The sequence below is a fragment of the Heptranchias perlo genome, chromosome 8 (genome assembly GCF_035084215.1).
Source record: "Heptranchias perlo isolate sHepPer1 chromosome 8, sHepPer1.hap1, whole genome shotgun sequence".
NCBI classification, from domain to species: Eukaryota; Metazoa; Chordata; class Chondrichthyes; order Hexanchiformes; family Hexanchidae; genus Heptranchias; species Heptranchias perlo.
The window spans coordinates 86,192,977-86,218,848 of NC_090332.1; the positions used below are offsets into that span (position 1 = coordinate 86,192,977).

General features: G+C 40.2%; 1 protein-coding gene across 1 annotated transcript in view; it reads right to left on the reverse strand.

Annotated features, from left to right (window-relative positions):
- The window catches only part of LOC137324849 (protein sel-1 homolog 1-like), a 37,925-nt gene extending 20,419 nt beyond the window's left edge, over window positions 1–17,506 (reverse strand). Inside the window, exons 1-8 of the mRNA XM_067989571.1 lie at window positions 17,453–17,506; window positions 13,331–13,523; window positions 12,685–12,790; window positions 7,616–7,781; window positions 6,578–6,631; window positions 4,045–4,104; window positions 3,854–3,935; window positions 609–763 (exon numbers count right to left, since the gene is read on the reverse strand). Of these exons, the coding sequence (XP_067845672.1) occupies window positions 609–763; window positions 3,854–3,935; window positions 4,045–4,104; window positions 6,578–6,631; window positions 7,616–7,781; window positions 12,685–12,790; window positions 13,331–13,523; window positions 17,453–17,506 (870 nt within the window). The remainder of the gene's footprint in view (window positions 1–608; window positions 764–3,853; window positions 3,936–4,044; window positions 4,105–6,577; window positions 6,632–7,615; window positions 7,782–12,684; window positions 12,791–13,330; window positions 13,524–17,452) is intronic.
- Between the last annotated feature and the right edge of the window lie 8,366 nt (window positions 17,507–25,872).

A 25,872-nucleotide genomic window follows, 5' to 3' on the forward strand; every position in this document is an offset into this window, starting at 1 on the left:
GATTAACACCTCCATTAAAAAGCAAACAAGGGAATTTCATACAAATCTGTAGAGTATCTGTGCAGCATAACCTTAAGGTCCTTCTGTTTCTTGCTCTCTTTGGGCCTCTCAATAATAGCCATTTGATAGATTATAATCATTTGAAAATTGATGCATTACAGAGTGCATGGAAAAACAGGTAGAATATATGCACCCTCCTTGGGACTGTAGCCCAACATCATCACATTGTTCATGCCTGGGCCCATTGTATAAGTGACACTTGCAAGTTACCAGCCTTAACTAATTTATTTCTTTATTGTTTAGCAAAATATCAGAATAATTTCACTGATTCAATACTTTCTTATAGGCAATATACAAGAAAGTAATGAAGGGATTAGCAAAAGTTTGATATGGAAAAGCAGAAATGGAAATGTGAACTTCAAAAGCATTTTTGCAAAAGTGTTTTCAGATGGGTACTGTTCTCTACTGATACTAACAGTGTATCAGAAAAAAAAATCTGTAAGATTTGACATTAACTATTCAAAATGTTTGATAACATCTGCTCAAAGTAATAAATAGCTGCTTTTTAAAACTAAAGTTAACAGAAAACAGGAGGTGCGGTTTCATACCTGTGACTGAAGATCTCCTTTTTCTGCTATAAACTGGTAGTACTGGTACAGATCTAAATCCATTATTTCACCATTGGAGCTAAGATTTTCAGCCCTTTCTGTCAATCTAACCTTTTCTGTTAGAATTTCTCCATTAAGGGCAACGTTATCAGCCACTGTGTGTAACAAACAAGAATTAACTATTTTATGAGATGCCATCCTCATTGTTAACCTACAAAATGTACTAAATTGTATGAGAAAGCTAAAGAATTTTCATTGTTCATCTTCTTATAACATAAAAATGACAAATAAATAGTCATCTTTCTGATACAGGGCTATAAAATTTAATTTTGAATTAGTAACAACATAAGCTTACGTAGCAAGACTTTCAATATCAAAGAATTGTCAGGAGTGAGATTTATGACTGAAGTTAAGGGAGTGCTTGAATTAGTGTTCAGCTTTCCCCATGACACTTCGAAGCAATAAGCACAAGAACACACAAATGGCTCTGAATATCCAAAATTCTGCTGCCCGTACCCTAACTCGCACCAAGTCCCGTTCACCCATCACTCCTGTGCTCGCTGACCTACATTGGTTCCCGATCCGGCAATACCTCGATTTTAACATTCTCATCCTTGTTTTCAAATCCATCCATGGCCTCGCCCCTCCCTATCTCTGTGACCTCCTCCAGCCCTACAACCCTCCGAGATCTCTACACTCCTCCAATTCTGGTCTCATGCGCATCCTGATTTTTCTCGCTTCACCACTGGGGGCTGTGCCTTCAGCTGCCCAAACCTTAAGCTTTGGAATTCCCTCCCTAAACCTCTCCACCTCTCTCTCCTCCTTTAAGACGCTCCTTAAGACCTACCTCTTTGACCAAGGTTTTGGTCACCTGTCCTAATATCGCTATATGTGGCTCAGTGTCAAATTTTGTTTGATAATCACTCCTGTGAAGCGCTTTGGGATGTTTTACTACATTAAAGGCACTATATAAATGCAAGTAGTTGTTGGTATATGGGGGTAGATTAGAAATTCGAATATCTAACCCTGGTACTTTTTTTATTTTCCAGAAGGAATTTTCAAATGTGTGGCTACGGCACACATATACAATTTTGTGAACTGCCTTTGAACTATTCCTTTTACAAAAAATAAAATAGCACAAACTTTTCTACATTTAGTTCATGATGATATCTTCCTGCTTCCTTGATTTTCAGGCCCTCCTGATTCTGATAGGCAAGAATACTAAAAATGTGTTTTTTTTGGTTTCTTACACACTTATTTGGCCAGTTATTTTTATTTTTCCAGAGGAGGTAGCAGGGGTAACTTCATGACAGGGATTCTATTATTGTCGCACCAATAGAGTCTTTGAGCACTTCTCCAGCATGCTTCCTTACCTTGGGGGCCTCAATTTCTTCCAACTCCATTTAAAAAATATATATTTTATTTGATTTTTTTGAATATGCCACAGTAGTTAAAGGCAAAAGGCAGAAAAATGTTAAAAAAAAACAACCTGACCGAAAAATGAATTGTAATCAGTTGACAACAATGACCCAAAGGATAAACGCATCCAAGCGTCAAGATCTAGAGTCAAACATGACCCAGAGCCCCATTTGAGTGACTGAAGTACTCATCTCAGATGACAATTACTTAATACTACAAGCCACAAAATGTGGTAATTGGCTGATGTTAATTGCAGAAGATTAAAGACCAGGCAGGAATCATGGAATGAAAGGGGGAATGCGAGTGGAAGCCCATTTGTGCAAATAAACAATACAGACGGCTGAGCTATTTCGAGTCACCCTCGTTTCTGAACAAATTTGCTGCATTTTAATATTGTATCTGTCCGCTTTATTAGCACACTGATATACTTTATATCAAACAGAAGTAGTGTGTTAATCCAAAGTTTCTAGATGCTTAAAGCAGATCATGAATCCCAGCAAATTTAGCCATACCTCCCTGCTTCAGCACTTGGCTGAATCTTCACCCTTATAACATCTGCCTCAGTTTGGAAGTAAATATAACTGTGGCTATGCAGTCCAGGCCCAAGAATAGCCACATTGATTGTCTGAGAAAAGCCCATAGTTTAAAGGTTGAGTACTAAAACATTGTGCGAGTGGAAATAAGGAACAGCATCAGGAAGGCCGTTAAATAGGTACAGATCCCAAGACTGCCTCCTCCAACAAGGAAAAAATGCAAATAGAGATGCCCTAACATAATCCACCATCAGCTCGCTAATGGCACTATCAGTCCAACACCAGTGCCACTGGTTTAATTAAAATTTAAAATATTTGTTTCTCTATAAAAGTTGGATGAAGGAAGTCTGCTGTGTTTACTTGCTATATTTTATTTGTTAAACCATTAACTCAGTCATCCATACCAGCAACTACAGGAAGGCGAGTTGTCAGTTTTAGTAATAAAAGACAAATGGGGAACTAGGAGCAAATTCATCACACAAAAGAAAGAACTTTCATTTATCGAGCGCCTTTCATGATCTCAGAATGTCCCAAAGTGCTTAACAGCCAAAGAAGTACTTTTGAAATGCAGTCACTGTTGTAATGTAAGGTAATACTCTCGATTGGACTAACATTTCTCAGAGGTAAGTGGTAAAAAGCTGCCATGATTCAGTTTAATAAAGGAGTAACATTCAAACTAATCGCATTACTAGAATCCAAGTGGACTTTAATTCCAAGGTACTTTTTCCTTTACAAGGTCATTGAAAGGGAGGGGATTCACATACAGCAGGAAAACAGTTTTCATGATTGCCAGTTTGTATGATTTCTTCCGATTTATTCAGCAGCTGTAGAAAGTACTGCACACTAAGCCTTTCCAGATAGTTATCCAGTGCTGCTTAAAAATATAAAGATATCATCTGCATACAGATGGACTTTATGAACTAGGTCTATAGCAACACTCTCCTGGCATGTCCAGTTTTCAAATGGATCATAAGTAGGGTTTGTTCCGCTACACACTGAGCTAGGTTTGTTATTCTTTGTGTGCTGATAGAAGGCAGCTTTTCATTTCTTCATCTCTTTCTTTTCTTCAGAAGTGCTAGTGGATGACCCCTCCATCAATTACCAACCATGTCAGGTCACATGTCATAATTATAAATACACTGTGTTTGCAAAATGTAGGAATACTGAAAGGTAAATTCCCAGACTATTGCAGCATTTGCATTCTGGAAATTACTTCCACACAACAAATTTTGATCACTTCTGCTTCTTCAAGGACAACTAACACTTTTCCTATTCAGATTCTTAGATAATTACCATATTTTGCTGCAGTTCTGTAATGAACAAGAGCTGCTTCACAGTGCTGTGGAAGATTAATACCATTAAGATACCTGTAGCCCTGTTGAAACAGAGATCATTACATGTAACACCAAGCACTTATAAATTACTGGCTATTGATGATTCAATGTGACGAATCAATATTTAAATTATACAATTAATACACCTACCAAAATCATATGTGCTACAAAGTTTCCACCCAATGCAGCAAATGTATAATACACCAGCGCCTGAAAAATATTTATAGCAAGATTGATACTTAATGCAAAAATTTGTCCACAAAATCTAGCTTCAATGCTAACAAAAGAACTGCATTGTGTTTAGCTCTACAGTATGACAAAATGAGATTCACAAGTGGATATGTTATTGAATCACTTGTTCAAATAGTAACCTGCTCACGCATATTTACATTGATAGTGTGGCATTGATGTGGTACTGTCACCTTCCATGGCACAGTACAAAATAAATGACTGATAACCTGGTTCTAACTGCACCAGGGAGACAACTTTACATGTTTTTTCTGCAATGGGGCTGACAATCACTCGTGGCCTGCTGCAAAAGTAAAAAGGGAAATGGGTCAGAGGGGTTAGCTATCCCCCTTGACTGCATTAAAAAAAGGCAAAGTGGGCTCTCAATTTGTCTCAAAGGGGTCTGGCAATTTTTTGAGAGATATATTCTAGAGAAATGTGGGCTTGAGGCGGTAACTTTTAAGAACCCATTGTACTAGGTTCTGTGTCCTCGACCCCCTCCCTCACGATTGCCCCCTTACCATTAAGCAAATTTTCGGCCCTCAAAAACCCTCTGAACAAGATTTCAGCCTTACTCCTCCCCCTACGTTGAGCAAGATTTTAATTCCTGCACCCCTCCCAGCTGCATTTCCTGTTCCAATACACCCACTGGCTGCCAATTCCTTCCCCCCAACCCAACCCCCATTGCCTGCAGTTATCTCCACCCTGCTTCTTTTCCCCTTTTACAGTTCCCCAACCCTTGACCACATTTCCCACCCACAGTACCTCCACTGGCTATATTTCACCTCCCCCAATCCTTTTACTCCCACTGATATAAATTCCCCTTTCTCACCACTCACTTCCTGTCCGCCTTCCTCCCCCTCCACACTTTCTTTCTCCCCCCTCCTTTGTTGCCTCCCCTCCTATTTTCCTCCTCCTTCCCCCCCCTTCACCCCCACTTCTTCACGGCATTGGTTCCATTATCTCCTACCCTCTAATCCTTCTTGACCTGAAAAATTCAAATTGGTTTCGACTACCCGTATGCAATACGATGGGAGATCAACTAGTATATTATGTTGTTGCACTATTTTTCGTGGCTCAGCTTCACTGCTATTGATTATGAAAATATGCATGTACATAGATGACTTTTTTTTGGAGAAACAATATAATTACTCAGGTAATTATTTACATTTATGTAAAAAAAGCCAATAACCACTATGATCTGCTCATTCTCAACTGTGGCGGAAAGATAGAAGATAGCATACAGATTTCAGGGTGATTAATTAAAAGCAACTGGCAGGTCCTATGTAGCACTGGTCAGTGAGTCAGAGGATGCTTTTTTATAATGGCAAGAATGTTTTATACCATGTAACACACAATGTATTGTAATACAATTAATTTCCTGTGAAGTTGCTCACAGACAAAAGGAAATGATATCTCTCTTCCTTTAACTTTCTCTCTGCTTCTTTCCCACTGTCAAATTCCCTTTGAGTCACTCTCTTTGTTTTTGTCTTCCATCTTCTCTCTGTGCCTCTCTCTCCCACATTGTAGAATCTCTATCACCCTAGCCAGTTCACTTTCTCATTTTCCTGTCTCACTCTTTCTGTAAGTCTCTACCTCCTCTGTCTCCAATGCCTCAGTGTGACGCTCACACAAGTTCCTTACTGATGTACTCAATATCTATCTTATCTTTTTTAAGGCCTATGGTATTCAGAAATCAGGCTGTTAAAGAAATATCACACATGGGCGAGAAAGCTATGGGTCAAGCCGGGAGGGACTAGGAGGAGTCAAGGGATGTGGGTGGGAGTGTGGAATAAAACTGGCAGATAGGGTCATGGCTTGGAAAGGGATGTAAATGGGCTGTACTTGAGAATATTTAATATTTGGGCTGTAGGAGCACTGTTGTCTGGTGGTATTGTAATCTGGGGCCTGGGAGGACTTTGTGGATGGCTTGATCCTGTAAGCATTCGTGGGGTGGGAAAAACTGAAACATGGGTGTATTTGCAAGGCAGACTGCAAGGCTTGGAAACATTGGGTGAGGCACTGGAAGTAGCTGGTGTCTGGGAGTGATGGGGGAGGAATGGGAACACAAGGGAAGTAAGGATACCGGAAAGCCTCAGGGGGTACGATCTACAAGAACTGGGGGACATGGATCTGGAACCAGCGAGGTATGCTGGGGTGTTGAGCACCTGTGATGAGTGCTGGAGGAGGAAATGAGTTTTAGGAGCTTTGAATGTGGGGGATTAGAGCTAGAAGCAATGAAGGGAGAGTCGGAAGAACTGAGTGGATTCAGAGCACTGAGGTGAGGAAGGATTGTAACATTCTTAACTCGTGCACCATGTTCACTATTTGCTTTTAATACTTTGAAGGTCTTGTAGTATCAAATCACCCTCAGCGAACTCACCAACAATAGAATGGTTTAGTCTTCTTTTTGATCTAATTACTTTCTATAATGACACTATCTGCATCTCCTTACCTTAGGTTGGTTAAAATCCACACCAACACCAGTGGCATGCATGAATCCTAATGCCTAACAAAAGCCCAAAAAACACTCATTTAAAACCTTAAAAATATTTACAGATATTAAGACACATTCTTACACCTTAAGTATTCATGAAGACGTTGATTACTAATGTGATGTTAACTTAACAAAACTATTATCCATTTTAAAGATGTTTTTATCTATGTATCTCTTTTTTAAAAAAAAAGTCAGAACAAGGTTACTTTAACAATAAGAAATAGATAAATCAAATCTCAAAGTTTTATGAAAAAGTTAGCAAATTGAAATATTTCTTCAAAACTTTATCCATAACAATTTTTCCCTGATAAAAAGTACTTTTTTTTAACAATCCAGTTCAGTTACTAATGCATTGTAACGTGGTGTTGCAGGATATGGGCTTGGGGTTATGACTTTCCACACAGTGAGTTTCTATTCACAGCCAGTTTGAAGATATTGTTGAACAAAGGTAAATCACTTCCCCACAGGGAGAAGGGAAAAAAATAAAATGGAATGGCAATTCCACCTGTGCTTACTCTTGCATACCACCTTGCAGTTGGTTGCAGAGTACCTTTGGCAGAATATCACTGGAACAAGTTAACTGTCCATCTTCTTGGTTGGAAATGCGAATATTTTTGCTTGGAGGGAAGAATAAAAATAATTTTTAAAATGAGGGAGGAATATATTACAAATCCTTTGATTCACCATGTCAAATATTCAAAACAATATTAGGCAAGATCAAATTAAATTCCAACTGTAAATTCTCAAGAATATTCTTAATTTTAAAAAAAATGACAATGGTTATCTATTTTGTAATTTTTATGGAACGACATTGTAACATCTGTTATTCAAATCAAAATCATGTTGTTGGGCAATACTTGACAAAGCCTTTACCAAGATATTATGGATAATGGTATATCATTCAAAGATAATTCAGTTTTATAGCACGTTAAAACAAATGAACAACTAAGTTTTATCACATTACTTCCATGTTAAGTCCATTTTCAAGCAGCTCACAGTTTGGGCTTTATGAGAGCCATTTTCTGCCAGGGCCTCAAAGAGATCTCTAGCTGCTGTAACGTTCTGCGGCAGTTGGTCACCGAACAATAAGGCATAGGCTATTCTCTCCATGGCTTTAGTACTTCCCATATCAGCTGCTTTCACCAATAGCTTATAACCTCTACTTAAAAACAGGTAATACAGGTGTTAGAGGCAGTAAACTTATATTGTCAAATGTCTCCAGATACTACTGTATTTAACTCTCTGCTATATGAACACTATTGGAGGCTGCACAGTGACTGATGAAATAAAACGAGTTGATCTCCTATGGCATTGTAGATAGGGAATCAAGACCAAATGTAGTCTTCTGCTGAGGCGGGGTTAGTAAATGGGGCAATTGGACTAAGGTGCACAGTTGTAATTCAGTCCCCATTTTAAAGTAGTACATTCTGTCTCTATTTTTATATCATTCCTTGATTTCATATTATTAATTATAGTTAAACAGCAAAATGATGGCAAATTGGAAAACAGAGAAGTAGAGTTGGTTGGAACATAGCAGTTTCTATGCAGTGCAGGTTGAGGAGCTGGGAGACACAAAACTGAGGTGTTACTACACCATCAATGGCAGAATGGCGTGGTTACAGTTTGACACGTTTACATAGGCAGTTTTCATTATAATTGTGGACATGGGAATTTATAAAGGGGAAAGTTGACACAAAAATGTGACAAAAACACGACAATAGGAAGTAAAGTTTTGTAGGCAGTACATGCTTGCAAATGTAAGACTTTTAACATATTAGAGATATGTGCAAAGTATGGTTACCAGATATGGTACAACCGTGTAAATGTCTTGGGATGTTACTTTCATAATTTATGACATCAAAACCTCTGAATTGAGTTCTAGCGTTCCAATATTTCTTATTCTTCATATGACATCTGCCTTACTATTATTTTATTTTTCCTAAATCTGTAGAAAATTAACCAATAAAAGCATCTATAGATATAAAGCTATCAAAACTTATTGGATTGCCTTTATCAGTCAACGGATTATCTGTCTTTATCAACAATATTATATCAGAGGAAAAAAATAAGACACTTCACATCAATAGAATAAACATAAATGCTTGCAGTAGTATTAGCTCCTTGAGCAAAGTTATTAACTGGCTTCTCACTAAATTTATGGTGAATTAGAAAAATGAGCCACAGCCACAAAAATATCCTCCATAGAAAAGAATGCTTGCATAGAAGGTTTTAGAAGTCAATTTAGAAAACCATTCCAAATGACAACATAAGGTATAATCTGAATGTGTAAATGTTATTTTTAATGTAAAGCACTCAGAAGTAGACCACAAGGGTTACTTTGAATCACAAAATATTGGAACATGTCAAAACAGCAAAGAAACATTTACGCAACAGGAAAGATTATTATTATTTGTTTTATATCTTATGCTCTTGGATTTAAAACAGAAATTCTAAATGAAAAAAAACATTTAAAAATATGGTTGACAAAATACATAGCAAAATGCAACTTTTATTGGCAAACCCAGTTAAGTGTGAGTGTAGTGAGGTTAGATTACATTCCCCTTTATCAACTACAGAATGGAATACAGTATCGGCTGCAAGAAAGACTCCAAACTGTGCTCCATGAGGCACTATAATTTCTGGAATACTGATAGTTCTCCTGTGGCGTTAATTAGGGATAGCCCAGAATCTGGAGTGTGGCCTGATTGTCGTGTTGACTTAGCTTGTGACCATGTACTCTGGGTATTGGGAGTTACATAAGAAAAGGGTGAAAACTACAACTTCCATCTCTCTCTTCCCCACACATGCAAAATTCAATCAACGGGAGCCGCAACTCCCTAACCTAGTTCAAAAATCAAAGTTCTGAGACTAGAATAGAACTAAATTCCTAGGTCCCAGAGAGCCTTGCAGGGAAAATTTCTGAAAAACATGCTAACATTTAAGGTGAGTGTATGGGTTTTGAAGAGTTACGTAATTTTTATGTATTTGTTATGGTATGAATTTAATTTTAGATGTATGTTGGTCAATTTTATGGTAATTGCTGGTTTATAAATGGTGGCTTTAAAGAAAAATTCAGCGATTTTTCAGCTATATGCTCAAAGGAGCCTCAATGTAGATATAAAACTGAAAAGAAACATTAGTGCCAGGATAAGGAGGCTTTGTGCAAGCGTGAAGTTGAAAAAAAAGGAAACAACCAACGTGCATTTGAACTGGCAAACAAAGGCTTATCAACTAAGATCAGGGAGTGAGGGTTCAGTTGATCAAAAATCTTTACTGTATGCCTGGATGAGTGCAGCTCCAACAACACTCAAGAAGTTCAACACCATCCAGGACAAAGCAGCCCGCTTGATTGGTACCCCATTCACCACCCTAAACATTCATTCCCTTCACCACCGGCGCACCGTGGCTGCAGTGTGTATCATCCACAGGATGCACTGCAGCAACTTGCCAAGGCTTCTTCGACAGCACCTCCCAAACCCGCAACCTCTACCATCTAGAAGAACAAGGGCAGCAGGCACATCGGAGCAACACCACCTGCACGTTCCCCTCCAAGTCACACACCATCCCGACTTGGAAATATATCGCCGTTCCTTCATCGTCGCTGGGTCAAAATCCTGGAACTCCCTTCCTAACAGCACTGTGGGAGAACCTTCATCACGTGGACTGTAGCGGTTCAAGAAGGCGGCTCACCACCTTCTTAAGGGCAATTAGGGATGGGCAATAAATGCTGGCCTTGCCAGCGACGCCCACATCCCATGAACGAATGAAAAAAAAAATTTTACCAACTCAAATATTATTCTACATTTTAAAGCAGAATGACACACAGATTCTTCAGGGCTTTTGTGTTGTTCAGCAAGTAGGACAAAGGAATATAGGTAGAAAGACTGATATCATCACTTAGTGGTGAAGCATTTCCTTTGTTTTCTCGTGCAGATCTGATGGAAAAGAGTGGATAATGATCCTGTAAAGTAAGTCATTCTCACGACTTATGACTGGATGTTAGAAACATACAGGCAGAAATTTAAAAGGTTACAGAAAGTTCATGACCGTCATTATGGAGAAATGGTTGATATACTGACATTGTAGAAAGAGGGGGAAATGTAAAGGGTTATTAAGAAATACATCATTTAATGTTATGTGTTTTTTTTCTGGATGTAATTCCAGAAGATTTCTGAGTATGGTGGCTAGACCAGGAAACTCAAGGCCCTAGGTCGGATGTCGAAACGAGCCAATCATTTTGCAGCATCTTGAGTGCCGGGTTGTGTAGGACATTAGTTAGATTTCCCTCACGGATGCCCCGCACTGATTGACTGATGAGTGACTCAATGAACCAGCTGATTAGCCTGCACCCTGTGAATCTGCGTTGTTACAGTTAAGCAGATGTCAGAGGGGCGATGCAAGGAAAATTCAATATTACAAATGCAATTAGTCGAAACACGAAGGAAACAACTGTTTGTCTGATAAAGGTTTGAGGATATAGTCATGAATACCAAGTGCTGCCATGAAACAGGAGAATACCCGATGAGTCGTGATCCTAAATGATCTCCGCTTTGCTGCATCCCTTATTACCTTCAAAAGCTTTCTCAAAACGTACTTTTTGACTTGCCTTTTCGCTGGCTCCCTTAATCTTCTTCACCCACCTTCTGCTCAATGTCCGATTCCTCTCCCCTTCTGCCCCTCCACCCCCCACTACTCTTTGTAAAGCACCTTGGGATGTTTCAATATAATAAAAGGTGCTGTATAAGTTGCTCTGTTTTCATTGCTACCCAATCCAACAATAATACTAATAATACTAACTAGAGTGCTGAGCTTGGAGTTTCCTCCCTGTCCCAACAGTGGGGGGGGGGCAGATCTTCGATGGGGCAGGACTTTCATCTAACTCCAGACAATTTCCCAGAGTCAGGGTCAGTACTGTACAGGGTGCAAGTGCTGGGACCATTTATGATGCCCGCTGGGGTGTCAGCCTCAGTTGGGATGCAGTGAATTCACTGCAGTGCCTCGCCACAGCGTAGGATGAGAAAGACATCATATGATGTCATCCTGTCATTTGCACCCCCTTATAATATGCTTGCCTGTATTTGGGCAGACGTATTACACACCTAATTGCCACTTCTGGCAGAAAAATCCCAGAAGTAGTTGGGTTGTGAGTGACCAGCAGAATGGCTCCCTGCTGATATTCATTTCCTGTCCACCTAGATTACATGAAGGAGCCAGCGTAACTGGAGAGGAAATTCAGGGCCCTTTTACCTAAATTTGATGTAAAGAATGGTTTATCAGCCACTGTGTGGGGCCAATAATGCAGTCTAAACACTGCCACTGTCATTGATGCTGCACAGGCAATATTTGCATTTGGGCTGAGTTCATCAGATAATGCGAGGCCTGCCTACTTACATAGTTTACTGGTGGTCTGGGCGCCTTTCTCATGACACAGGCTATTGGCAGCCCATTGTGCGGTGGGCACTTTCCGAGAACACCGGGCATAGAGCACGAAGTATGGGGAGGGGGCAAAGGAGCACTAGGTATGGGCATTGATGCCAGGCAGCAAGGGACATTGGACAGGGGTGCCTGAGTTTTTTTAGGCTAGACTCTAATGGCGATCTCCCTTCAGCACTCACTGAAAATGGGCTGTGTGTGGCTGGAGTGCTGCTGTGTTTCATAATCAAAGAGATGGTATTGTAGCATTAACCTAGGTAAATCTGATGTGCTGATTACTGCAAATCAGGTCATTGTTAATCCTACAGGCCATCGATCATCTTCTTCGGCCAATTATTGAACAAGGAAGGGACAGCTTACAGGATTGTGGTAGACAAGGTCCTTTTACAGGAATTTAAGTGAAAAAAATGAAAAAGAAAATCGTACTTTAAAAACCTGGAAATTGTAACCATAGCTCATTGGTTAAAGAAGATAAGGACCTTTTCCCTGTTCCCATTCGACACTTCACATGGGAATACTTGACACCGAAATTGTGGGAAAAAGTACACAAATGCTGTATTCTGCCACATTGATACCTTCAACTTGAGCACAAAATGTAACCATCACCTCGGATTTTATTTATTCATACTCACTCCTTCCTTAAATTCTTATCTCTAGACCTTTTCAGGATTTTGGTACCATTCTGATAGAATTCTTCCATTTCCTGTGCTTGCATGTTTTTCACCGTTTCTTGCTGATCTGTCGTGGTCAAAATATCAGAGGCATTCAATACTAAAAATGATCAAACAATTGTTTTAATATTTTGTGCACATTGGGCAATAACGTAATGTGTAGATTTACCAATAATCCTATGTTGCTTGACAGTAACCTATGAATTATTTTAAACATGTAACTGCAATAAACATTTTACGTTATCATTGTTACAGTAACTTTGAACTTGTGAAATGCTTATACAGAGTTGTCGTGTGGAGTGCGAAATTTTATTCTTGCCACTGGTAATGAGTAACACCAACAATGTTTTTGTGACCCCTGAAGCATTTATAAGTGGCCAGTTAGAGAGTGGCATTAGCAAAGGATTGGGAACTATTCGTTCTCTGTCTCATCACACTCTATAAAATTATGTTTGCAGTGGTGAAGGATATACAGTTCTGAGAAACACCCAAGGTCTTGAGATGTCAGTGTTGTTAAGCTTGTGATGTCCTTTTATGTACCAAAACATAAACTACTGTGGATTCATAGACTTTTCCAGTCTTGTTTTATTGTTATACAGTTTCTTACCTTGTGAATTCTGTTTTGAACCATTATTTGTCTCTTGTAATTTTTTGTCTTTGTCCTCATTTTCTTTTGCACTGGTTGAAGGGTGTCCTTTCTGGGCTGTCACTGACTTGCTTTCTGTTGACTCGCTGGTAACATGATTTCTTTTTAATACCTCGGACTCCAATGGCATTCTGCCATTTCCATCTTCCACATCCTGAAATGTAGGTTATATGGGATCAATTCTAACATAGATAACACTGAATTTGAACATTTTTTGTGAGGGAGGAGACTGAATTCTTATTTCCCCTAGATTTGACATTCCCCCCTCCCCCACTCCTCTAACAGAGTTGGTGGCACATGTAGGGATGCAGCCCATCAGTGCCCTGGCCCAAGTGGTCATTCTTCATGACCTGTACACTTTCCAGCGAGGGTCACTAGATAACAATAGGAGTCCTCGTTGATTAGTTTCCCCCTACCCTCACCCTGGGATGGAGACCATTTGCAGTGTCTCTACTGCTGGGCTGTCTTAGAACCGCTATTTCAGCACAGATCAGAGATTGGAATCCAAGAATTGCACAGTACAGGATGTGGCAATTCAGGCTCTCTGAAAGAGCTATCCACTCAGTCCCATTCCTCTGCCTTCTCCCACACCATTTCACATCTTTATTTTTCAAATATTTATCCCTTTTAAAAGTGATCACAGATTCTGCTCCCATCACTGTTTCTAGAAGGGCATTCCATATCCTAACAACCCTCTGTGTAGAAAAATTTCCCACAGCTATTCCTTTGTTCTTTTGGCGGTGATCTTAAATTTATGCCCTCTAGTTAATGATTCACCAACCAGTAGAAATAGTTTTTCACTAGTTTGTAAAACCCCTCATAATTTTGAATACCTCTATTAGCTCTCTTTCAAATTTTCTGTGTTCTAGTGAAAATAGTCCCAGTTTCTCTAGTCTCACCTCAAATAAAGCCTCTGATCCCTGGTGTCATCTCAGTAAATATAGATTGCACCGTCATCCTGGTCTTGATATCCTTGCTAAAGTAGGGCACCTAAAACTGCACACAATATTCTAACTGTGATCTAGCCAATGACTTATATAGACACAGCAATATCTCTTTGATTTCGTACTCCATGCCCCTCTTTACAAAACCAAAGATCCCAAATGCTACTTTTTTACAGCTTTATCAACTTGTCCTCTCATTATTAAAAATTTGTGCATCTGTACCCCCAAGCCATTCAGCTCTTCCTTTTAAGTTGTATCATTTAGTATATATTTCCCTCTATATTTTTTCTCCCAAAAGTGTACCATTTTTTTGCATTAAATTTTATCTAACATCTATTTGCCCAATCTACTAATGTATGTCCTCCTGAAGCCATTTGCTCTTCTTCATAGTTAACTATTCCATATTTTTGTGTCATCTGAACATTTTGATACCAAAGTTCAGATTGTTTACATGTGTTGATAGTAGTAATGGTTCCAACACTGACCTCTGGGGATACTACTGTTTACATGCCTCCAGTCCAAAAGACAACCATTAACTACAATACTTCTTTTTCTGTACTTTAACCAACTTGTTATCCATGCAGTCACATTACCTTTAATACAATGTATCTTAATTTTATCTACGAGCCTTTTATTCATCAGTTAAGAATTTACATCTACACCATTCACTGCATTTCCTTTATCAATTCACTCCATTATTTCCTCAAAGAACTCCATTAAATTTGTCAGACATGATTTACCTTTAACAAATCCAAACTAATTGTTTGGTCCACAAAATAGAAAATTTGGAAATGTGGAATGAACAGAACTTATACTGCTACCCTTTTTATTTTACAAATTCTGGACATGCCTTGCATCTAGCCATTCTGGATAGCAGTTCCAGGGCACCACCAGGACCATTACCACTCTTACAATCCCTGAAGACCCAGTTCAGTGTTTGCTGGGCCTGCCCACAAGAGGGAGAAGGCAATGAGCAGGCTAGCACAACTCTTGCTACTAGCTGTAAGACGATGTATGACCTCTGTAGCAAAATACAGCCCTCCCCGAAACAAACATATGTGGGACATATGTCAATCAGAATGAGTGATGTTTGGCCTTAGCCTAGAACTGGGAAAATATCAAGCAGTTTAGAGCTTGCTCTTGGAGATTATCTCAACACAAAGTGCCCCCAACACAGCAATCTACCCAATGGCTATGAAGTCTGACAACCTCAACCAACAGGACCACTGGTATGCAGGTCCTTCCCTGCGCCCCCATCTCCAGGCATAACCACCCCCAGAAACCAAGTTCAAAAGAAAGTGCCTCAACCTGACTCACCATGCTCCCAAGTCCAAGCACATTCATACCAAGAAACCTGGATGTATCAATGCATTCTCATTGTAAGCACCATGCAATTAAAATGCAAGATGGCTTCATAAAACATGAACTTAAATTTACACTAAAATGTACCATGACTCACAAAGTATGTATGTGAATATACATTCTTGAGAATCCAATTTTTAAAAAGTGAGCCAAGACCCTCCACGGGAGTGGTACTTCAAAATCTAGCTTGAAGTTTTTTACCCTGTTCAGGTAAGCCACATAAGACTGGCTAAGGACGAAGGAATCATTGTGTTGACCCTGTATATTTCAGAATTTCGCATTAACCAGGAGCATCATTTTCTGATCAGAATGCATCTGCATATTGGGGAATGGAAGCCCTTTCAAGTTGATGTATACCATAGAATTGGTTGATTGGTACAGTCCATCTTATTTGGAAAACCCTGCAATGGTCTAAGATTTTTGCTGTGGGCAATTGCCCCTTTTAGAAAAACACAGGCAATTTTCCTTAGTTTGACTTTACCAAGTTTATTTAATCTCTTGATTTAATCCCAATCCTATGTTCAATACCCCTCTATATAAAACCCAGAATCCCATGTGTCTTTTTAAATGGCTTCTTCCAGTTAGACTCCCACCTTTAAAGATCTGTGTATTTACATCCCTAGATGTTTCTATTCCTCTACTCTGCTAAGAATATCATTTAACGTATATTTCTATTCACAGTTCTTTTACCCAAAATGTTTTTCTGCAAGGAGCTAAATTTGTTATCTCTCTATCCACTCTGCTAATCTATGTCCCCCTGTAATCTCCTACATATTTCCTCACGGTTTGCCACCTAATTTGATATCATCACCAAACTTCAATAGCATTCCTCTCGTGTCCATGGCCAAATCATTAATAGGATGAACACAAAAAATGAGGTCCGAGGACAGATCACTGGACAGACCACTACCCACATCAGGCCAATCCTAAAAACATCCATTTACCCCTACTCTTTGCTTTCTGTTCACTAGCCATCTCTCTATTCATGCAGCTACATTTCCTTTAACACAATATACCTTAATTTTTGTAACAGGTTCTTATGTGGCACTTCATCAAATGCCTTCCCCAAATCAACATAAGCAACATACATCCCCTACCCTTTATTTAAATGCTGATTTCCTCAACTAGAAAAAACAATCAATTAATCAAACAAGACCTGCCCGTTACAAATCCCATGCTTTTTTAAATGTTCACTAATTTCATGACATATTATAGACTCTAGCTTTAACTGCTTTTGCTTGGAGTCTATTTCATATATCCATCACTCAAAAAATTCTTCTGATCTCTGGTTTCACTTGAGGCTTGTTAATTTTGTACAAATGTCATCTGGTTCTGCCTTCAGAGTCCAAGTTACATTTTTCATTGCTAAAAGCCCAGATCAAGTCCCTCTCAGTCTTATTTTCTCTAACGAAAACAAATTCAGTTTTGTGAGTCTTTCTTCACAATTTAGAGGCTTAAATTGTAGAACCATCTCTGTTGCCCTTCTCTGAACATTCTTACACACCTCAATATCCTTTTGATGATACGGTGTTCAAAATTGCACACAATACTCCAAATGTAGCCTCACCAATGATCTAGACAAAAACTTGTTCCAACTTGTAATCACATTTACAAAAGAAGGGATTTGCTAATTTTTGTAACAGAACAGTTAAACATGCCTTCCCAAAATCAATATAAGCAACATACCTCTCCTACACTTTATTTAAATGCTGATTTCCTCAACTAAAAAAAAAATCAATTAATTGATCAAGCAAGACATATAGTATAGATGACTCACCTCCTTTTTGGTATGACTAGTTTTCTTTTTTGTAATGCTGCTGTCTGTATCCATAAATAAAATCAAAATGGAAAAAAGTTAACGATTTGATTTTCAATGCAAGTTTACCATAAAAGTTTTAATAATTTAAACAATGTGTTATAAGATCCTTATAGGCAATGGACAGAAAAGACGTTCATCTATCAATCTGGGCTGGGTTTGAACCCAAGTCACAGATGTGAAAGGGCAATATCTAGCCCACAACATTAAAAAGCCAAATTATCATTCTTGTAATGCTATTTTTTCCCCCAATAGATTTGCATAAGAAGTGGAGGTGCAAAATATTAAAATAACATAACATTGGAGATCTATTTCAACAATATCCAAAATATAGCAGAGTTTCTTTTTAAAATTTTGCCTCAAAATTTCTTGGCAAAGGTACCAAATTATTTCAAATGATCTAATTCTTCAAACACTCACTCCGATTCTCCCCAACTAATGTTTTTACAGACCGTTTCTGATATCTTGACATTGCTTTTCCATGCTAATGTTTTGGATTTTTAGACGATTTGTTTGATTCAGAGAACACGTGCACGTCATCATGAAGAGATGTTTAGTGTACATATTTAGTTCACATATTTTGTAACATTAGAGAAAGAATTACATTATTAAGCCTTTAACTGACTTCATGAAAGCTGGTCTGTAGTATGGGTAAGAATGCTTACCTTTATTTTTACATTTCCCTCCTCATCCTCTCAACCTCTGTGAAACCTTTGATATAATTGACCAGACCATTCTCCTCCTATATTTCTCTTCTGTTGCCCTGCTTAGTTGGACTGCCCTCTCTTGGTTCCACTCTTACCTAATCACACATAGCCAGAACATCTCCAGCAATGGCTTCTCTTCCCACCCCTGCAACATTACTTCAGGAGTCCTCCCCAAGAATCTCTCCATGCCTCCTCCTCTTACTTATCTACATGCTGCCTTTTGGCGACATCATCTGAAGACATAGGGTCAGCTTCCATATGTACACCGATGACACGCTCTCCACTGCCTGTCTCGATGCCTTCACTGCTTCTATGTTGTCCAACATCTAGTCTTGGATGAGTCACAATGTACTGCAGTTAAACATTGAGAAGACCAATGCCAGCTCAGGCTAAACAAAACTGTTCGCAACCTCAGCTTCCTAATCGACCCTGCGCTCAGCTCTAACCCCACATCATTTACTTCCATTTCTGTAACATCACCCTTCTTTGCCCCTACCTCACTTGGTCTGCTTTTGAAACCCTCATCCAAGCCTTTGTCACCTCCAGACTCAACTATTTCAATGCTCTCCTGGTTGGCCTCCCAGCCTCAACCCTCTATAAACTTCAACTCATACAAAACTCTGCTGCCTGAATTCTAACCTGCACCAAGTCCTGCTCACCTATCACCCCTGTCCTCACTAACCTACATTGGCTCCAAGTCCCACAACACCAATTTTAAATTCTCATCCTTGAATTTAAATCTCTTCATGAACTTACCATCCTTATCTCTGTACCCTCCTCCAGCCCTACAACCTCTCTCCTGCTCTCTGTTCCTCTGCCCACTTGTGCATCCCCCTCTCCCTTCACCACATCACTGATGAACATGCCTTCAGCTGACCAGGCCTCACACACTGGAATTTATTCCCTAAACCCCAATGCCTCTCCACCTCCTTTGCCTCATTTAAGGCATTATTTAAAACCCACCTCTTAAGCTTTTGGTCACACCTCCCAATATCTTCTGCTTTTCACACCATGGTGGTAGAATTGCTTCCAGAGGAATACCATGACTCCATTTATTTATGCAAATTCCTGTTGCTTTAAGACAATAAAACCGACACCATGGGTCAGTTTGCTACAATGGTCATATTACTAAGGAGCATCTTTATCTATCAATAAAGATGGTCGTCTTTGTTTTCAGTCAACGTTGGTTGAATCCATAGTGGGTTAATTAAAAAAAGGCAAATTTCCCACACACCCAGACTTAAGTCAGGACAGAAAACGTTCGCTCAGAGACAGCAGAATGGAAAAGAACGAAGAAAAGAAGGAAAATTCCAGCTCTGAAACAGTCACAAAACAGACAGCAAATGAGAGGAAAGTCTAGCTCAGCATATCGTATAAACTGTTTATTACAGGAGAGATCAATGAACTCAATAAAAGGAAAAGGAAAGGATTTGTTTTTATATAGCATCTTTCAGATCCTCAGGACGTCCCAATGCGCCTCACAGTATCATGCCTCCTGATTCTCTGCTCTCCAAAAAGTGGACAATATACACTCCATCACACTACGGCTCAGGTTCTAAACCAACAGACATTTTATTTAAATAAAACAGGTACGTGAACAGTCTGCAGGATAAGACAGTGAATCCCACACTTCACTGTTCTTCTTGATACATAAAATAATAAACAGGCCATTCGCTTTCTTTCTATGCAAAGAGTTTAAAACAGAAGCTCACTTCTTACTCTGTGAAACATGTTACAGTTTGAAAACTAGCCCGCCCAACTTCTCACTGGCCAGCATTATTTTGAACACAAAACTTTTCTGCAGGCCATCAGGCTTCCTCAGAAATACAATCCAAAACCCTCTGAAGTTATGCTGAAAAAAATGCATTCACCTCATCAATATTCAGTGCAATCTTTAACAGTGGCATTAAATGCTTGCCATGAAATCTACAGCCAATTAATCCAATTAGCACCTTAGTCTTGCTATTGTGCTTTCCCTAACACTTCACATCTTGTGAAGCCTACTGCAGCCAAGTGGACGACACTGGCAAGGCCACATTTATTGCTCATCGTTAGTTGGCCTAAGAAGGTAATGGTGAGCTTCTTCTTGAACTGCTGCAGTCATTGTAGTGATGGTGCTCCCACAACGGTGTTAGGTAGGGACTTCCAGAATATTGACCCAGTGACGATGGAAGAATGGCGATATACATCCAAGTCAGGATGGTGTGTGACTTGGAGAGGAACTTGGAGGTGATAATGTTCCCACCATATTGCTGCTCTTGTACCTCTCTGGTAGAGGTTGTAGGCTGGGAGGTACTGTCAAACTAACCTTGGCGAGTTGCTGCAATGCATCCTGTAGATCGTACATACTGTAGTCAGTGTGCCAGTGTTGGAGGGGGTGAACATTGAGTTTAGTGGCAGCAATCAAGCAAACTGCCCTGTCCTGGATGGTGTTGAGCTTCTTGAATGTTGTTGCGACTGCACCCATCCAGGTGAGTGGTGAGTATTCAATCACACCCCTGACTTGAGCCTTGTAGATGGTGGAGAAACTTTGAGGGGTTAGGAAATGAGCCACTCGATGCAGAGGACCCAGCCTCTTCCACATTCTTGTAGCCTTGGTGTTGATATGACTGATCCAGCTAAGCTTCTGGAGACCTCCAAGATGTTGATGGTGGGGGAACTTGGCAATGGCGGTGCCACTGAACAGCAGAGAAATAACAGGTAAAATCCTAAAAACGAAAGTGAATTGTGAGGAGGAGGGCTGATGAAAGACCAGGGGATGCACTAAGGGATTGGAAATATGACAGGAATCTATTGCCTTTCACGTAACAAAATACCCCAAGGCAAGAGCGTCAGTGATATCAGATTGGGGAGGGAAAGTACCACAGAAACTTTGATTTATGAAAAAGGTGCTTGAAACAGGATGCTTCTGACCACATTGGTGGGTTGATATGCTGCATTATTGTCGGGTGTAGGTTCTCCATCCCAATACCCACAAATGGTGAGTTCCTTCTACTAACAAGGCCGGACTCTAGTTTGTCCAACAAATTATCTTGGGTCAGAAAAGTTTTTTAAGAATATAAACAATTTGATGGGGGGGGGGGGGAGGATGCAGATTTGCAACTTCCCCAATAATTATTAAGCTGCAATTGGGATAAAACTTACTGACATAAGTAATTACATGACATTAACAAATTACTGCTCGAATTGAATGAAAACGGCAACCAATCAGTAATGCAACGTCAGGGCAGGAGAGGGAGCAGTTAATTCTCCAATTCTCGCAGACAGATGTTGCGGGTGGGGAAGTACAGGGATAATAGGCTGTAATGTACGGTCTCCCTAAATGGTCTACGTAACATGTGCAACTCCCCATTAAGCATTTGGTAAAAATACATTATATTGAAATAGGTTTTATGTCGCAGTTTTAGGGATCCCAGAATTAATTCTGCAAATCTTTTTCCGCGCTACGGTTCGGCATTCAAATCCCCTCAAAACCACAGTGCTGTATTAACACGAACCATATCGTGAACCACAATAGATTTGCATACCGCACTCATCAATAATATAATTTCTGCACTGATTGAATTGCAACTGAAGCTTTTCATCGACTTAATCGTATCTTTTCTCGATCCCAAAAGTAATTTTAAAAAGGACGCATTTAGTGTAGTCACTCCGTTTTAAAAATTGGTTCTTTGTTCTCAATTGTAATGCGCATTATGTTTCCCAGCTGCGGTGTTAAATATAGTCGCAAATAATTATGGCGCCAATCTGCAAAAAATATTTTTTTTTAGCAAAAGTAGTGTTTTTACAATAGAATTGCTGAGTTTTAAGGTATAGACTTGCCTTAGTTTTTCATTTTTGGCGATTTTTAAAAATGAACAATGTTAGACCCGTGAAAGAGAATATTTCTCATTCATTTGTAACCACGGACTCCCACAAAGGGGTAAACTCTCGCCAGTGACTGGTGGTAGAATCTAGTTTGACCAACAATGTAGCTTAGAAAAGAAAGAAAGGCTTGCATTTATACGTTCACGACCTCAGGACGTCCCAAAGCGCTTTATAGCCAATGAAGTACTTTTGGAGTATAGCCACTGTTGTTATGTAGGAAACATTAGCCCCTGTTGTACCAAAGTGTGACATTTCCCCAGTCACACCAATGTCCTTTGCGGCCTCTCTGATTACGAGTGACAATCTATGCTTGCTGGTGCAAAAATAGAGGACTTTTTTCTTGCTCAGGAGTTCACAGCCACCAGCTATTCAAACTAATTCCATGCAACAGCAGCTTCACAACAGGAGAAACTTGCATTCATAATTCTGGCTGGAGTTAAACCTAGCTCAAAGAAGTGAGTGTATAGTTGCGCTAAATAGCATTGCCACCTTTTTGACAAGCCCAAAATCAGACCGGGTGCGATCACAGCTGAATGCACGTTAATGATTAAATTGACTTACAATCTCAGTGCTTCCAAATCAAAAGTTATAAAATAACAATGGATTTACAGGTCTAAAAGTCAGAATTTTTATGCCCGGTTTACAATTTAAGGAATTTCTGGACAATCACAATCCATTCCACACAAAAAAAGTGACCAAAACCTAACAGGCAACACCGTGAAGAAGCCTGATGAGAAGAAACCAGCACTCAAAAAAGGTGCCCAGAGAGCCATGAATAAAGCACCAGAAAAGAGCGGCAAGAGGCGGAGAAGGTCGAGGAAGAGTTACTCGATCTACATTTACAAGGTTTGAAGCAGGTTCATCTCCTCCAAGGCCACTAGCATCATGAATTCCTTCGTGAACTATATTTTCCAGCGCATCGCGGGTGAAGCTTCCTGCCTGGCCCATTACGACACGTGCTCGACCATCAGCTCTGGGGAGATGGAGACCGCAGTGCACCTACTGCTGCACCAGGGAGTTGGCCAAGCACACCGTATCGGAAGGGACAAAGGCAATGAGAAAGAAAGAAAGACAGACAGACAGACAGACTGACTTGCATTTCTATAGCGCCTTTCACAACCTCAGGACGTCCCAAAGTGCTTTGCAGCCAATGAAGTACTTTTGAAGTGTAGTCGCTGTTGTAATGTAGGAAATGCAGCAGTCAATTTGCGCACAGCAAGCTCCCACAAACAGCAATAAGATGTTGACCAGATAATCTGTTTCAGTGATGTTGGTTGAGAGTTAAATATTGGCCAGGAAGAAATACACCAGATCCAAGTAAAGCTCCACAATGTACTTTGCTCCTCTACCCTACTTGGAGTCTAAATGGGGTAGAGGGGCAAAGGGATCTAGGGGTACACATTCACAAATCATTAAAAGTAGCAATGCAGGTTAACAAAGCCATAAAAATGCAAACAAAGCACTGGGGTTCATTTCTAGAGGAACAGAATTGAAAAGCAGGGAAGTTATGTTAAACTTGTATAGAACCTTGATTAGACCACACTTAGAGTACTATGTACAGTTCTGGTCACCATATTACAAAAAGGTTATAGAAGCACTGGAGAAGGTGCAGAAAAGATTTTCTAGGATGATACCAGAACTGAGAGGTTATAACTATCAGAAAAAACTGAACAGGCTAGGGCTCTTTTCCATACAAAAGAGAAGACTGAGGGGTGACCTAAGAGAAGTCTTTAAAATTATGAAGGGATTTGATAGGGTAGACGTAGAGAATATGTTTCCACTGTGGGGGAGTCCAAAACTAGGGGTCATAAATATAGTCAATAGTAAATCCAATAGGGAATTCAGGAGAAATTTCTTTACCCAGAGAGTGGTGAGAATGTAGAACTCGCTACAACATGGATTGGTTGAGGCAAATAGCATTGATGTCTTTAAGGGGAAGCTAGATAAACACATGAGGGAGAAAGGAATAGAAGGATATGCTGATAGGGTTAGATGAAGTAAGGTGAGAGGAGGCTCGTGTGGAGCATAAACACTGGCACAGACCAGTTGGGCTGAATGGCCTGTTTCTGTGCTTTAAAATTCTATGCAAATCTATGTACTGAAAAGCACCTCAAATGATAAAACATCGCATCACTCTGTCCCCCAGCAGCAATGGAGCAAAGCAAACACTCCAAGCAATCCAAGTGGTGTTTGAGTGTGTAAGATACCCATTCTTATATACGTAGAATTTGGTTTAATCTCAGATGATTACAGTTTTTGCTTTCTTTTCACTTATAAATAGCTTGCAGACTTGTACCGTAGCTAGAAATAATAAAATGGTCAAGTTGCTTAACTCCCAGAATTCTTCAGGGTATGGATGACATTTGGCAAGAAAAAGCTTTGTCAGTAAGGGAGAGGTCTCTGGTTAGCAAGGAACGCTGAATAAGACTGAATGAGTGGTCTCCCCAATCAGAGAGTAGCCTATATCAACAAACAAACAAAACAATGGATCAGTTAGGAAACTGAAAAACAACCCCTTTTAATCGATGTCTGTGCCTGACTAGAGCCCTATAAAAACCTTAAGCTTTCCATCACAATTTGTAGACAGAGAGACAGGAATGAAAGAATCAACCAACGATACGTTCTCCATCCAGAGCAAAAAGCGGGTAATATCGTTTGTTCCTCTGTACGACTTAAGACAGCGAGTGTGCCGAGACTCGGTGTCGAAACTCACTAAAGATTATTTGCAACCAAACTAGCTCAATTGCTAAATTTAAATCTGAGATAGATAGCTTTTTGGCAACCAAAGGTATTAAGGAATCTTACAACACCAGGTTATAGTCCAACAGTTTTATTTGAAAATCACAAGCTTTCCTCCTTCGTCAGGTGAGTGAGGGTTCAGATAGGGTAGAGGTAGAGAATATGTTTCCACTGTGGGGGAGACCAAAACTAGCGGTCATAAATATAGTCAATAGTAAATCCAATAGGGAATTCAGGAGAAATTTCTTCACCCAGAACCCTCACTCACCTGACGAAGGAGGAAAGCTTGTGATTTTCAAACAAAACTGTTGGACGAAAACCTGGTGTTGTAAGATTCCTTACATTTGTCCACCCCAGTCCATCACCGGCATCTCCACGTCAAAGGTATTAAGGGATATGGGCCAAAGGCGGGTATATGGAGTTAGATCACAGATCAGCCATGATCTTATCAAATGGCGGAGCGGGCACGAGGGGCTGAATGGCCTACTCACATCTTGTTGTGCCTGTTGACCTGGAGGAGCAAAACCAAAAATAAGTAATGAATCCCTCTAGGCAGGAGGGATAATGAGTTATTTAAATACCTACTTCCCAAGGCGGGCGGGGTCATCACCAGCACAACGATCAGCAACCTGTACCGCAGCCTGCCCTGCGCCATTGCCCACCGTGAGCCGCGGCCTCTGCCACCCAACGCCTCAGCATCATTTCAAACTCCCCGCCCACGCCGTTGCTAAGCGACCGCTCCGCCGAACTGAACCAGCCGTCTCAACCCTTGACCCGGAAGCGCCTTTAAGCCCCTGCCTGCCCCCTCCCCCTCAAACTAGCCGTGAGCGCTTCAAATAGTTCCGCGGGGTGCACGCACACACATTAGCGCGTAACCAGCCGCATTCACATTTCTGTGGCGTTTAATCCTTTTTTTTTTCTTGTCACAAATGATCAATCATACAAAAGGAAAATTATTATTATCATTTGCGCGTCGGCCCCGAAAACTTGCGACGGCGGGGCGCCAGCCAGCAGCGCGCAACCTAACTTGACGCTTTTTTTCCCCCCCCCCCTCCTCTCATCGGGGGG